Source organism: Amblyomma maculatum, unplaced genomic scaffold, assembly GCF_055883805.1.
Source record: "Amblyomma maculatum isolate TAMU_Amacu unplaced genomic scaffold, ASM5588380v1 scaffold_13, whole genome shotgun sequence".
NCBI classification, from domain to species: domain Eukaryota; kingdom Metazoa; phylum Arthropoda; class Arachnida; order Ixodida; family Ixodidae; genus Amblyomma; species Amblyomma maculatum.
The window spans coordinates 24471909-24487115 of record NW_028146738.1 but is presented as its reverse complement, the minus strand read 5'-3'; the positions used below and the strand labels follow the sequence as shown (position 1 = coordinate 24487115).

At 49.0% G+C, this 15207-nt stretch overlaps 1 protein-coding gene across 1 annotated transcript; it reads left to right on the top strand.

Moving 5' to 3' along the window:
• Positions 1-9708: 9708 nt before the first annotated feature.
• LOC146172387 (uncharacterized) lies at positions 9709-14954 on the top strand. Its single transcript, XM_084585950.1, has 4 exons — positions 9709-9907; positions 11359-12358; positions 13066-13307; positions 14833-14954. The coding sequence occupies exons 1-4, from the start codon at positions 9727-9729 to the stop codon at positions 14952-14954; spliced, it is 1545 nt and encodes a 514-aa protein (XP_084442076.1). The 5' UTR covers positions 9709-9726.
• The last annotated feature ends 253 nt before the right edge of the window (positions 14955-15207 follow it).

The window sequence follows — 15207 nt, the reverse complement described above, 5'->3', positions numbered from 1 at the left end:
GTGTACGTGGATGCAAGCATCCCAGATTGCGAAACTAGAACAGCAGTCTATACTGTCCGTGCAGACATGGCCTTAAACAGATCTCCAAGTTTCAATTGACGGAACCACCTACATCATTTTGGGCTGAGCTCGTTGCAGTCCAAGAGGCACTCTGCTCCGTGGTCACCACAACCTTGCCTCCTGCGGCTCACGTTCTCATCCGCACCGACGGCCTTCAAGCAGTAAGGCTGCTTCGATATGTGATCCGCTGGCCAAGAATATCAAGACATCCACCAGCTCGCCGAACGCATCCTGCGGCGTTGAGCGGGTTCCAAGGGACCTAATGCCTTCTAAAAGCTTTCAGATCTAGCAACCCACCTCGTGACCCCAGGATTATCTTTGCTTCGGCTTCTTAATTTGAACAACACTACTTTCCTTCCATCAAGAAAGGAACACCTCCGTAGCTGCACACGTGCTCTTATCCCTTAAACCTCCCCCGCGGTCTCACCCGTGCAAAGGAGGTGGCGCTTCGTACTCGGAGGATCCAGGTCGAGTTGACCTCACTCCTACCGTCACTCGGGCTTGGTGTCATTTCCGACATTTATATCGCCGCCCAGGATGTCCAATACGCAAATGCGAAAATATTGAAGCGGACGTTCACCACGTGCTGCGGGTCTGCCCTGTACTGAAACAGACAAGAATCCGGCACCCGGGTCTGTCACAGTGAAATCCTGCTTCATATATTGCCTGAACGCAGGACCACCTGGACTTCATAAAATCAGCAAACCTTTCTTCGTTAATTTAATCATTTCTTCATCCTTCATGACGCCCCCCTCTGATGGTCGGAGGCAGTAAATATCGCTCATAAAAAATACCTTTGATGACTTAGAAAACTTGTTACTTCTGAAACTGCAAAGGGCGTGTTTTGAGGCTAGAATTCGACCCGCTCCGACCGAAAAGGAAACGGGTATGTTCAGATATCAAATTGATTTGTCGTCGACTATTTTGACCTAAATAACGCCCAGTCGGAAAAAAAAACTAAAAACCGTGTCAAAAATGCGACAAGATATTATGTGGTTCTGATGTTTCGACAAAATGTCTGTAGTAAACGTAAGAATCTTCTGCAGCCTGTAGTACTCACCAGTAGTACCGGAGATTTTTGCTGTACTAGAACCTTTCTGCAGCCTGCAGCTCTCTAGTACATTTATGTTGTAACCACAGAAAATTCTGATGTTACGGAAATTCCTGTTGTCAAAACGAAGTTAATTTTCCAAAACCGCACAGCAATTTTGTAACGGCAACAGGATATTTTGTGTGGTTTTATTCCGACGGGGAGATCCCATTCAAGGGTCTTGCTAAAGGATGATTTGATCTGTTACCATTCTATCTAAAAAACAAATCTGATGCGGACCGTTTGTTGGTTCCTCGCAGCTCAAGAACAAGTATCACCATAACCTAATTACCCTCTTGACTCATATACTCTGTTCTTGCACACACCACCTCTCCGAACGGCACACAACTTTAATTTCAAGTGCTTGAATACTGACAAAAAAAATGAAAGCAACTCCACGTGATGCTCAATCCTGAGGAAGTCGAGTTCCGCAGTGGCAGGCAACACAGCATTGGACAGCAAGATCACGAAATTAAACTGACGTGCCGTCGCAAAGTGTAGTGAAAGTAGCAGATGTTTTTTTTTTTTTTTGTTATGGCCCTATACCTCATATTTTTACGGCCTTACATCATACCTTCACCCATCATCATACCATAAGAGCTGCACTTGCTAAATTTCAGTGCGCCGTGCTCATGAGGGAAGAAGCAACTGTCTCACACAATAAACACCCCATGAGGCAGGGTGAGTAGGAGAGAGTAAAACAAGGAAGGACAAGCGCACCACACTGGAGGGTTCCGGATAAATTTCGATGATCTATAGTATATATATATATATACATATATATATATATATATATATATATATATATATATATATATATATATATATATATATATATATATATATATATATATATATATAAATATATATATATATATATATATATATATATATATATATATATATATATATATATATATATATATATATATATATATATATATATATATATATATATATATATATATACATACATATATATTGTTACGTGGAAGATTTACAGTCCCAAAGCTGTCCGCACAACTAACGTTGATGAGGGCACCGATTTCACAACACTCAGCGTCGTCGTCTTCTCGGAGTCTGTTGCACTTCTTCATCCTCATCACGAACAGCGAATACAGCTAAGTAACACTACCCCCCCCCCCCCCCCCCCCGCGGGAAAAGCACAGTCACGGTGCGGTCTAAGTTAGCGAAATAGAATGTTGATAATAGGGCTTTAGATGGGACACATGCACTATTTCGGAAGTTGGAGCTTCGGACGGGGACTTCGGAACCACAGATTCAACTTCGTAGGTGACGTCGGTCACGGGACGCAAAACACGGTAAGGGCCAGTGTAACGGGGCAAAAGTTTTTCACACAAGCCCACTCGACGGCACGGGAGCCACAGCAAAACGAGAGATCCAGGAGTGTAGTGGACATCACGGTGGCGGCTGTCGTACCGGACTTTTGGGAGTCTTGGGATGCAGAGAGCCTGGCATGAGCTATCCGGTGGGCACCATGAGCGCGGGTGACGGCATCACTGGTGTAAGTACTGGTGGCGGCTGCCGCGGGTAGAGAGGTGTCGAAGGGTAGTAACGGGTGTCGGCCAAATAATAAATAAAATGGGGAGTATCCAGCGGTAGAATGGACAGATGAATTGTAGGCGAATGTGACAAAGGGTAGATGAACTTCCCAATCCCGGTGGTCGTCAGACACATACATGGACAGCATGTCTGTGAGGGTACGGTTTGGGCGTTCCGTGAGGCCGTTGGTCTGGGGGTGATAGGCTGTGGTGAATTTGTGACGGGCGGAGCACGAACGGAGAATTTCGTCAACCACACGCGACAGAAAGCAGCGGCATGATGTAGAATCACGTTTTCTAGGAGAACGTCAGCGACGTCTGTGGCGCAGCTGGTCGGGATGGCTCTGGTAATAGCATACCGCGTAGCATAATCGGTGGCGATGGCGATCCATTTGTTCCCTGAGGCGGAAACTGGAAAGGGCCCAAGAAGGTCAACACCTACACGGGAAAACGGGTCAGTGGGTATGGGGATCGGCTGCATATGACCTGAAGGCAAAACTGTGGGCTTCTTCCGACGCTGACACAGTTCACATGCGGCAATGTACTGCTGGACAGAGTGGTAGAGCCCCGGCCAGTAGAAACGTCGGCGCAGGCTGTCGTATGTACGAGAGACACGCAAGTGGCCAGCCGTGGGAGCATCATGGAACTGTTCAAGGATAGTGGAACGCAGGTGTTGGGTAACGACGAGCAAAAGGTCTGTGCCTTCTGGTCGCATATTACGTCGGTATAGGGTGTTCTCGTGGAGCACAAATAAGGCGAGAGATGGGTCAGGGCGGTCGGAGGTAAGACGGAGGATAATGGAATGCAGAGAAGGATCTAGGTGCTGTTCCTTAGCAATGTTAGCAAAGGCGGAGACAGACAAGACACATGCATCATCGTCAGAGTCAGGTAGGACTAGGGGAATCGACGGGATGACGTGACAAACAGTCTGCATCTTGGTGAAGCCGGCCGGACTTGTAGACGACGGAAAAGGTGTATTCTTGTAATCGTAGCGCCCAGCGCCCCAAACGGCCAGTAGGATCCTTGAGAGGGGAAAGCCAGCATAAGGCATTATGGTCTGTTATCACAATAAAATGGCGGCCAAACAAATAAGGGCGGAATTTCGTAATAGCCCAGACAAGCGCCAGGCACTCTCGCTCTGTAATAGAATAATTTTGTTCGGGTGTTGAGAGGAGGCGGCTGGCATACGCAATCACCCTTGTACGGCCGTGTTGTCGCTGAGCGAGTATAGCTCCTATTCCATGACCACTTGCGTCGGTACGGAGTTCAGTATTGGCGGAAGGGTTGAAGTTGGCCAAGACTGGTGGAGTAGTTAGAGCAGCAATAAGCTCTGAGAAAGCTGCAACTTGTTCAGGGCCCCAATAGAATGAAACGCCTTTCTTGAGGCGTTGGGTGAGCGGACGAGCAAGGACTGCGAAGTTCGGGACGAATCGTCGGAAATAGGAACATAGGCCAATAAAGCTTCGGACATCGCTGGATGAACGCGGAGTGGGAAAATCTCTGACGGCACGTATCTTGTCAGGGTCAGGCTGAACACCGGAAGCATTAACCAAGTGACCAAGCACTTTGATTTCCCGATGGCCGAAACTGCATTTCTTTGAGTTGAGTTGAAGGCCGGCGCGGCGGAATAGGTCGAGAATGGTTGAAAGGCGAGAGAGGTGGCTGTCAAAAGTGGACGAGAAAACAATGACGTCGTCTAAGTAACAAAGACAAGTCGTCCACTTGAAGCCGCGCAGCAACGAGTCCATCATCCGTTCGAAAGTTGCAGGAGCGTTACATAGGCCAAAAGGCATGACTTTGAACTGATAAAGGCCGTCAGGGGTGATGAACGCTGTTTTTTCACGGTCTCTCTCGTCGACAGAAATCTGCCAGTAGCCGGAACGAAAGTCGATGGATGAAAAGTAGCTGGCTCCGTGCAAACAATCAAGCGCGTCGTCGATGCGCGGAAGAGGATATACATCTTTTTTGGTGATCTTATTCAAATGACGGTAGTCAAGCAGAATCTCCAACTTTTATCCTTCTTCTTGACCAACACGACAGGGGATGCCCAGGGGCTACTGGAAGGCTCGATTATGTCGTTCGCTAACATCTTTTCGACCTCCGTTTGAATGACGCGTCGCTCGGCAAGCGAAACACGATAGGGCCGCCTGTAAATAGGACTGGCATCACCGGTGTCAATGCGGTGGGTGACAACTGTCGTTTGAACCAATGGGCGGGTACCGAAGTCGAAAAGGTCACTGTAGGTAAACAAAAGCTTGTGTAACTCAGCGGCGAATTCAGGTTGCAGATCAGCTGCAATCATGCTGTTAAGCGGATCAGGGCGCGATGTGGACGACGAGGGGTTGTTGGCAGGGACGACAGTTGTATGATCTGTAGACAGAGCTGAAATGGCACATCACTAATCGGGGACAGCGCAGCTAATGAAATTCCCTCGGGCAGAACTTGAGTTGAAAAGCTGAAGTTAAGGACAGGGAGAGTGGTGCGGTTCTGGGAGATGTGCACAATTAGATGAGGAAGGGTGACGTGCCGCTGCAGCATGACATCAGTAATGGGACAAGCGAGATAATCGCCATCTGGGACGGGTGGAAATGGCGACATGGGGATGTAAACGGCAGTTTCAGGAGGAAGGCGGCTAAACTGTGCTGATCGAAGGCGGGGGGAGCAGGAGGGGTCTTCAGAGCAGAGCGGAAGGTCCAAGCGAAGTAGGCCGCTAGAGCAGTCAATAAGGGCAGAGTGGGCTGTTAAGAAGTCAATGCCAAGGATAACGTCGTGGGGGCATTCATGTAGGACGGTGAACAACACTGGGGCATGACGGTCAGCAATTGTAATTCGCGCCATACACATGCCAACCACGGCAGCAGGGCTACCATTGGCGACGCGAACTGTAGACGAGACGGCTGGCGTAAGGACTTTCTTGAGGCGACGGCGAAATGAGGAGCTGAGAACGGACAGTTGGGCGCCTGTATCAATTAGAGCAGAAACGGGAACTCCATCCACAAGGACGTCGATATGGTTATTTTGTAGGGCAGGGGTCAACAGAGGTTTTTCGGTCCGGGTCATAAATGCAGCGTCACCTCCGGGAGCTGCATTGGCTAGTTTTCCGGTGAGTGGCCAGAATAGGACGGTGGCGAACTGCGGCGAGGAAGAGGAGAACGCGAACGTCGTGCTTGCGGGGATGGTGAACGGTTGGCAGCACGGACAGTGGAACCGGGGTCAGCACGGGTCTGGTCGGGGCGAGGTGGGGAATAGCGAGGGGCATAGTCTCCGCGGCGGTCGACGTAGGTGTACTGACGAGATGGCGTATACCAGCGACTACAGCAGTGGCGGTAAATGTGGCCAACGCGAGAACAAGTAAAATAGATGGGGCGATTGTCGTGGGTACGCCATTCATTTGGGTTGCGGTAACGATATCGGGGGGAGAAACTGGCGTTGGTTGAGGCGGCAGCAATTACTGGAGGGGCAGGTCCTGAATCTGTGGTGTCGGTGGTGCTGGTAGAAGGAGGCCCATATTCGCAACCTCTTGGCGAACAACAGCCTTAATAAGTGATATAGTAGCCAGGGTGTTGTCGGGTGTATGCGACAGCGAGGCCTCGGGAGTCATTGCCTCAAGCTCTTGGCGGACAATGCGTGTCAAAGTGCTGTCATTAGCAGGCGGTCGAGGAGTCGGGATATCGATACAGGAGGAGCTAGCAGCCGTGTTCGGCAGCCGGTCGAAACGGTTAGATATGCGCCTCTGTTTCTCCTGCTCGAAACGTCGGCACACCTGCAGCACAGAGTCCACGGTGGAGCAATCCCTGCACAACAGGAGGTTGAAGGCACCGTCGGCAATGCCTTTTACTATATGGCCGACTTTATCTTCCTCAGGCATGCCTTGGTCGACTTTGCGGCATAGAGACAGGACGTCTTGGATGTAAGTGAGATAAGACTCTGTAGACGTTTGGGCGCGAGAGGCGAGCGCTTTTTTGGCGGCAATGTGGCGGCCAATAGGCTTTCTGAATAGGTCGTGGAGCTTCTGTTTGCAAATATCCCAAGATGTTAGCTCGCCTTCGTGAATTTCAAACCACACCCACGCGGTCCCTGCCAAGTAAAATATTACATTAGCGAGCATGAGTGTGGCATCCCACCTGTTGTGCTTGCTCACGCGCTCGTATAGGGATAGCCAGTCGTCTACGTCGACGTCGTCGGTCCCGCAGAAGGTTCCGGGGTCACGGGGGTGGGCCATTACAACAGCAGGTTCGGCGGCTGTAGAGGTAGGGGCGTCTGTAGTCATTGTGGTGGTTCCGATGTGGCGGCCGCTGCGGAGATCCAGCTTGTGACAGGGGATCGAATAGATTCACCTCCACCAAGTGATGTTACGTGGAAGATTTACAGTCCCAAAGCTGTCCGCACAACTAACGTTGATGAGGGCACCGATTTCACAACACTCAGCGTCGTCGTCTTCTCGGAGTTTGTTGCACTTCTTCATCCTCATCACGAACAGCGAATACAGCTAAGTAACAATATATATAGAATTATTTAACGGGCACTGACATCGTGCTTCACCTCCAATGAGATGCGATCGCGGCGGTCGGGATTCAACTCAAAAGAAGGGATGGGTTAAGTGAATATTCGCTTTTTTTTTGTTTTTTTTTTGTATGCTTGGGAGAGATTTTGTAGCATCCGCAGTGTACAATTACTTGCTTTCACAAAGATTGTGAACGGTATGAAGCTGCTTGCGAAAGCTATTTTCCCATCACATCGCAAACGTGTGTCCGTGTGTTTTTGCCGCTAGAAATGATTCCAACATGCTATTACCAACTAGCCCAACTTGAAGTTTTAACGAAGTGGCGCGGAACACGATCGTCCACTTGACTCAAGAAAAGAGTTTTCTTTTTTTTTCCTTCTTTTTAATATTCGAGTTACCATGCTTATATTCGCAACTCATTGCACTCCACGGCAGCAGAAGACGAAGGCAGCGCAGCGAACCGTTGGTAGACGAGGAAGACTGCCGCCCGACCCCGACCCCGCTCCTGGCTCGCGGCTGTCTCCCCTGCGCCATGCTGAGAGCGTCGTGACCGCTGCTCGCAGCTCCGGCCCTGCCTCGGACGCTGATGAGATTACGACGCTCGCATGGAGGTAAGGACTCGAAGCCACTGCCAGACAGCATTGTCTTATATTAACGCTTTAGTCTTGACACCCCGGCGGCGCACCAAAGCACTTGACAACTTAGTAGCGCCTGTTTTGAGCAAGGAAGTGTGTGCAATGAAAGCGATACTTTGTCGAGGCGTTCAGCAGGAACTTAGGTCTCGCAAAGGACAGGCCTAAAGCCACCGCCTGCTCTTGCTCTGAAGCAGGCATGAGGAGGGGACTGTTTGGCGGCGCCCTCACTCAAATGTCCGGTAGCTCGATGGAGGCTTTGGCCGCCAGCACGAGCAGCAGCGAAGAGCTCTCCTCCCCCGCGCCCCGGAGGGACACGGCCCGCTCATGGTTAGCCGCGGCCGCCTGTTCCGGCTTTTCCTTCTTCACCTGGCTGCCGGTGGTGTGCTCGGCCGTCCTCTACGCGGGATACATGGACCAGTACCCCAACGTGGCCCGTAGAGACGCCTCCTGGCCCTTCACAATCATGCTCGTCGTCATCAATGTGGGAGGCAAGTCACATTGGGAGCACTTTACACATTCCCGCTCCCTTGTCGTTTTCTGCCGTTTATTCAGTATTTAAAACCCCAGACGAACGCTTGTGTGGTGGAGACTAGCACAGAAGGACGTTTTCCCGTCAATCTCAAGCGTGCAGATTTCTTGATAAATTAACTGAACACTGTGAGGCCGCAGTCGTCGCAGCATTTCTCTCCCGAGCTTACGGCTCATGGTTATCGATCTTGGGAGGTACACAGACGATCTGAGAAAACTTGCTCTCACGCTGCAACTTGCTTTTTTTTTTTTCGCGAGCTCCGTGCAATGGTTAAAGGTCCTGGGAAAACTAACGGGAATAGTAGGTTGGGCAGCCATTGATGCTTTAACGTCCCAAATCTGCCCCTGACTAGGCTACGAGAAACGACATGCAGTGGAAGGCCCTGAATTAATTTCCTTAACGTCCACTGACATATCGCGCAACACAAACGTGCTTTTACCATTTCGCTTTCGCCTTGGACCGGCCGCAGCAGCCGAGACCCGAGCCTGCGATCTCGTTGTCAGCAGCAAAACGCCTTGACCACTGAACCCCTGCCGCGAGTACAAAGTAGGATGTAGCTACGCCTTGGCGTAAAATTTAGCCTCGACTCTGCACGTGAATGGACCACTGATGTGAAGAAAGTAATTGTTTTTTTTTTTTCGATAATTCAATAGCCAGCAGAGCAGTCATCCTCAAGCTGGGAACGGCACCTTACCAGACGACTGAGGCAGCAAGAGAATGCATGTGGAGCGATATTTCTTCTATAAAGCTGCCGCCCAGAACAGGGGCGAAAACGAAGTGGTCTAGTTTTCGATTTTTGTGCAAGCGTATTTTCTTGTTTACGCCAGCGACCCGAGCAAATTATTAGACGGCGACAGCGTTTGTACACAGAAATTTCAGGTCTGCTCCTCTGACTTGTCACGAAATCACAGTTTTTAGCTTGATCGTCTCGAAAGAGCGCATGAATTGCAGTTGCGTTGTTTGTCTGGGTCAAGGCTTGTTTCATTGAGGCTGCAGCGAATTTATAGGCGGCCCGTTGTAGCTCGGCTTTGGGACTTTCGCGCTCAGAGTGTCATAGTTCGGGCAGATTCCTTCCAGGCGAAAATTGTCATTGAAGGTTTTGGAAATATTGTCAGAAAACTTCCCTCTGTGATCGGTAAGATAGAGGCAGTATGATGCGGCATCGCCTTCACATAACTCAGAGATAACGGACTTTCCTCGGCAAAAAAATGTTCTCGCAGGAAAAGAGGAAAGCATGAAGATTATCACATACTCAGAATTGCCTGATATTGTCCTTCTAAATGGGAGATATTGCGTGTCCTGTGGCCTATATGCCCCTTACGCATTGGCTCGTAAAACGTTGCTCCATGAAAAACTTGCTAGCCGCTCTTCTCAATACCGCAGGTGTTCTCTATGCCATTTCCTTGGAGGTGTTCTCAGAGCGGTGCCTGCTGATTTTAGCTGCCATTTTGTGTTCGGGTTCGCTCGTCATCAGTTCCTTCACCCACGACATCCTCGAGCTGGTTGTACTCTTAGGCGTTGTGTACGGTAAGTGCACTTGATAAGCAAACTAAGCGTTTTCGTATTCCTATTTGGTCATCTTGCCTTTAGTGTTTAATACACGACCCCCTAGCACTTTAGGATCCGTGTATGCTGAATGCCTCCTACTGAAAACGTTGAAGTAATCATGCTCTACATTTGATTTATATTGTTCCCCTACGCCATAACGGCGAAGGCCCGTGACTTCATAATAAAATGCCCACTTGGACGCGTGGACTCCAAGGTACATAAATAAAAAAATATTTCTGACAGCTGCAGTCGTGTGATGTATCCATGCAGCTGCACGACCGATGATCAGATGTGCTGATGCCTAATGCACAAATTCAAACGTTCGGTCGTATTGCAAGAATACAAGCGGTCATGTGGTAATGGAATTGCGGTGGTCGGGTCAGGTTTATGCCACATGCTTTAGAGAATCTGTTCCACCAAGCAATTTAGTACTTTATTACTTCTTCATAATCCTGAGTGATCCCCCCCGCTCCCCCCCTCGCACCCTCCTTCACTTTTTCTCTGCGGTCAGTTGAAGCTTTATTCCTGAAGATGAAATAAACTTCAGCACACTGGACAGTGTCCCTAAAAACGGCACGAGAAAGGTACTTCCTCGTGAACCACCGTTGAAAAGAAGAAAATACTAATTCCTGACACTATTAACTGAAAAGTATCATGTTTTACACATAAGTCAGCAAGCTATTCTCAGTTTTAAAAATGACGAATCGCTTTCACGAGTGCTGTTCAAAAGCGCAACACTTTCGAGTAGCTTGCAGGGTGGCGTGCATGGTGCGAAAATGGCTCGCTTCACTGTAGGGGTGTCTGCATGATGCAAGCGTGTGATGTGTCGTTATACCAGTTATACTACGTACACCAGTACGTATACGCCTTGAACCACGTGTTGTCTCTTTCCCTCTATTTTGTGTTTTCCCTCCCTTTACATCGCCTTCGCATCGTTCCTTGGAGCGCAGATGAGATATTCGACTGAGCAGAACACTCCTTTAATTTATACATAGCCCCGCCGTCCTCGCAATCGCAGTCTTGGTTTTGGTTATGTAGAAACCTAAGGAATTTTGGTGTCATTTCTGCAAACTTCTCAGTTTATCCCTATTTACGTTCCGAAAGACAGCTGTTTAACATATACGAAGCGAATCACCTGGAACAATTTGGGGTATTTTTGGTCCTCTATGCTAAAGCTAGTCCTAACAAAATTTGTCGCTGTTCATTTATCAGTGCGCTAAAAGCAATACCTAGTGTGTTCCTTGAGCGTTTAGCACAGATTCTTTGGTACTGCATGCTCAAATTGCTGAAGTTCGAGTCGAGAATAGTGCGAACCATATAGTGCATAAAGTTCTGAACTTCTCAAGGCTCAGAAGACAAATTACACCAATTTATTAACAGAGAAGCATGCAGCTACGAGCTTCAAGCGTTATTTCAACACTAACACGCAGGCATGGGCGTGGCATCAACATCCATCGTACCAACTGTCCTCATGGTTCATCACTTCGAGAAGTACCGAGCAACCGCACTGGCACTTGTGAGTGGGTCGGTGGATGTGTCGGGCATGGTGACTCCGTCCCTGGTTCAGCTGTTCATCGACAAGTACGGCTTTTCGGGCTGCCTCCTACTTCTGGGGGGGCTCTCCCTGAACCTATTCATCGCGTGCATCTTCCTAAAGCGGCCACGAAAGTACGAACCAACCGACGAAGCAGCTGTTGAAGAGCAACACAAAAACAGCGACGCCGTGGTCAAGGCCCCGGAAACGGTTGAGTCTAATGTGCCGATGGAACCCGGCAGCGGTCGCGGTGACCACAGCGTCCCCGGCGACGTCACAGACAGTACAGTCGTGCCTGCATGGCAGCACAGCAGAGGAGATGTTCGTTCATGGATCAGGAATACCGTCTCCTTGGCCATGGTCCATGCGAGGCCTTCGCAGAACGGCCATGACGGCGACAGTCCGCGAAACGCTGACGAGCCCGCGCAACCGGCCCTCCCTGACAAGGACAGCATGACTAAGCAGGTTTCTTCGCTCAAGCTGTGCGAAAAGTCTGACGAAACGTCAGAAGGAAGCGTTGAAAGCAATCGCTTGATGATGGACAAAAGAAGATGGCGGCATCTCGAGGAAGCTCGTAAAATCCAGGAACTCGCTGACGTAATCGAAGTCCTACCGGACCCAGACGTCGAGGAACAAGAAACCAAAGGCCCCCCACGGAGCCTCGGGTTCATGCACAAGCTCCGAGAAGTTTCCACCGCATACATCTGGATGGTGTGTCTGTCCAAAGGAGCAGCAAACTTCTGCTCCTACACGTTCGGCCTTGTGATTGTGGACTATGCGCACGGAAATGGAGTGTTGGGCCAGAAAGCGGCTCTGTTACCCGCTCTGTTTTCCTTGGGCTGCTTAACCGCAACCCTGCTGACGGGACCAGCCGTGGATCGCAGCTGGGTTTCCAAGTGAGTGGTGCCGACGGACGGCCCCCGCCTTGACATGACAAGCCTTTGTTTTTGGCACAGACAACAGAAAAAAATTACCCAAGTTACTTAAGTAAAGTGCCATTAGTTTAAATTGGTTTACAGGAAAGAAAAGACCCAGTGTATGTCACACCTTTTTCCGCGGACATCTATAAAGTCTCATTAGTTCAACTGCGCGACAAAGCGTTGCGGAATAGCTCTCTGCTGCAAAAATAATAAAAGAATGTAGAAGGAGAAAAATGGGGGTCTTAATTGCGGCATACAGACTCGACGTACTGAATACCCATCAAGAATGTATACGGTTCCTCTCCGGTGTCTTGTCGGTACTTACCGGTGTGCCGGTGTGTGTGTGTGTGTGTGTGTGTGTGTGTGTGTGTGTGTGTGTGTGTGTGTGTGTGTGTGTGTGTGTGTGTGTGTGTGTGTGTGTGTGTGTGTGTGTGTGTGTGTGTGTGTGTGTGTGTGTGTGTGTGTGTGTGTGTGTGTGTGTGTGTGTGTGTGTGTGTGTGTGTGTGTGTGTGTGTGTGTGTGTGTGTGTGTGTGTGTGTGTGTGTGTGTGTGTGTGTGTGTGCAAAGTTAATGTTTCTGTCAGTATATTCCAATGGAATGGCTGACTAGCAACGAAACAACTACGACCCGGATTCCCGTGATGGAAACTCCCATCAACCCATCTAATCACTCGACCGTCGCAGGTACTCGGCAATGTTGCTCAGCTGCATCGTCCAGGCAACAGCCCTGGTGTCTGTGAGCGTGTGGAGCACCTTTCCAGTGCTAGCGCTGTGCTCCTTCTTGGGCGGCGTCGGGCGCGGAGTTCGCTGCTTTCTCTTCCCTGTGCTCATTTCTGACCGCTGTTCTCTGAACGACCTTCCCGCTGCACTCTCCATCATGAACGCGGCCTGCAGCGTGGCCCTTTTCCTAAGGACGCCGGTCATTGGTGCGTCTGTGACTGGTATAAGGCGAGATGTTTGACACAGCAGAAACGTAGCTGTTGCGCTGGTCGTACTCGACATCTGTGCAGCACGCACACAGATTCAGTCAGCCGTTCTATTAACAGTATGCTTAAAATCCTTAAACCCTGAATCGTGCGCTGCGAACGCTTCAGTGATCTGGCCTGAACGGTTGGCAGGACACAATGTACAGTCGGAACGGCGTGTGGTTTCTTGCGAGATATATGTGCGGCGACTCACGAGCGACCATCGCTTATTCACATATTTTGCTTATAGCATTTCACACACGAAATATTACACGATATCGTATACAGCTCGTTTCGCCAAGGAGTCACCGTCTGAGGGAAAAATCCTGACTGGTCGACGAGGTCATATGACTTCATAACACATGACCATGAGCTGGAACATCGAACACCCTGCATTGAAATAAACCGAGTTGAGGGAGGATCCAAAAGAAGACGAATTGGCGAGGATATCTTCTAATCAGGGTACTTTAAAAAATACAAGTTATTCAATAAAATAAATTCGCCGCCAATAGGGTTCGAACCCGGGCCCAAGCTTCTGCATGCCAGACGAGTGTAAGATACCTAGTGGACGTGTTGGGATGCGTATGACTCACTAACGTGCGCTTTGTATGGGCACTTATGTTGCAGTAATCATAATTTGTTGTAATAATTTAAACAATCCTAAAAAATCACGCAATCAAAGCGCGGTGTTAAAGACATCGCGTCTACCCTTAAGGGGAAGATAAAGCGTCCTCTTCATTTTCTGCAGTCATTCCGACTCAGCACTTTGCTCTGGCGTACGCTTTCTTAGCAGTCTTTTATAAGCAAAAAAAAAAAAAAAAAAAAAAAACTCATCAGGCATTACTTACAAAGGCTTGAAACATTTGCTTGTGAGTGCAGTTTTGGTAAGAAAACATTCCCCATAGCGAATTAGGATGTTTAAGACTCGCGCTGGAGCCATATAATAAACTAGGTACGTATCAGTCATATATGTTGCATTGTGCTAACAGCTAGGCACGAGTTAGGCCCTGGACAATACAGCGCGCGCTTTTCCCCATGAGATCCCTATGGAGATTGCGCAAATCCAGCCCTTTTGCAAGTCGGCGCTTTTAGTGCCTCGATTTCACCACACTGAAGCCAAGAGACGTACGTTGAATTGGGCCTCATGTTCACTAAAAATGGTGGAAGGTTAAACAATACACAAAGAGTAGTCTGTGAACTTGAAACCTTAACTTACCGGCAAGTAGCGTACCTGACGGGTAGCAGTATACAAGATGTGCGAAATACAACGTAGGTGCGAGCTGTCGAATCTCCTTTTCCTTCCCCCTCCCCACCCGCCTTACCTTTTTATTTTTATTTTTTGGTAGGTATAGAGTGGTATTATGTTTTAGAATTTTAGTATATTAGCGTTCAATCGCCGAGAGCCTAAAATTCTGACACGGCCGATAATTAAACGCCCACGTAAAGTGTCCGCATTAACTTACCTTTTTTTGTCGTTCTCTTTCAGGGTTTATGCGTGACAACAGTGGATCGTACGCAACGCTGTTGATGAGTCTTGCTGCCGTCAACATCTGCCAGCTAGTCGTCTGGCTTGCGTACACCACTGCCACCAAGTGTCGTTCGAGGTGAAAGTGAAAAGGAGTCGAAAAAATGAAACGACAAAAGAAAACCCTGCCGGTTGGCCGTCGTCGGCATTGACAAACCGCACCGAGGAGGACGCTTTTCAGAAAATAGAAAAGTAACGCTAAACAGAAGCCTAGAATTAACATATTCCCCTCGTAATTGCTTTTCTTCACTCTTTTCCGGCAGCTCGCGGGAGGTTCACAGCAGTCTCGTTATCGTTATACGGATTCTTTCACCAGTAAATCACGTGCTGGCGGAT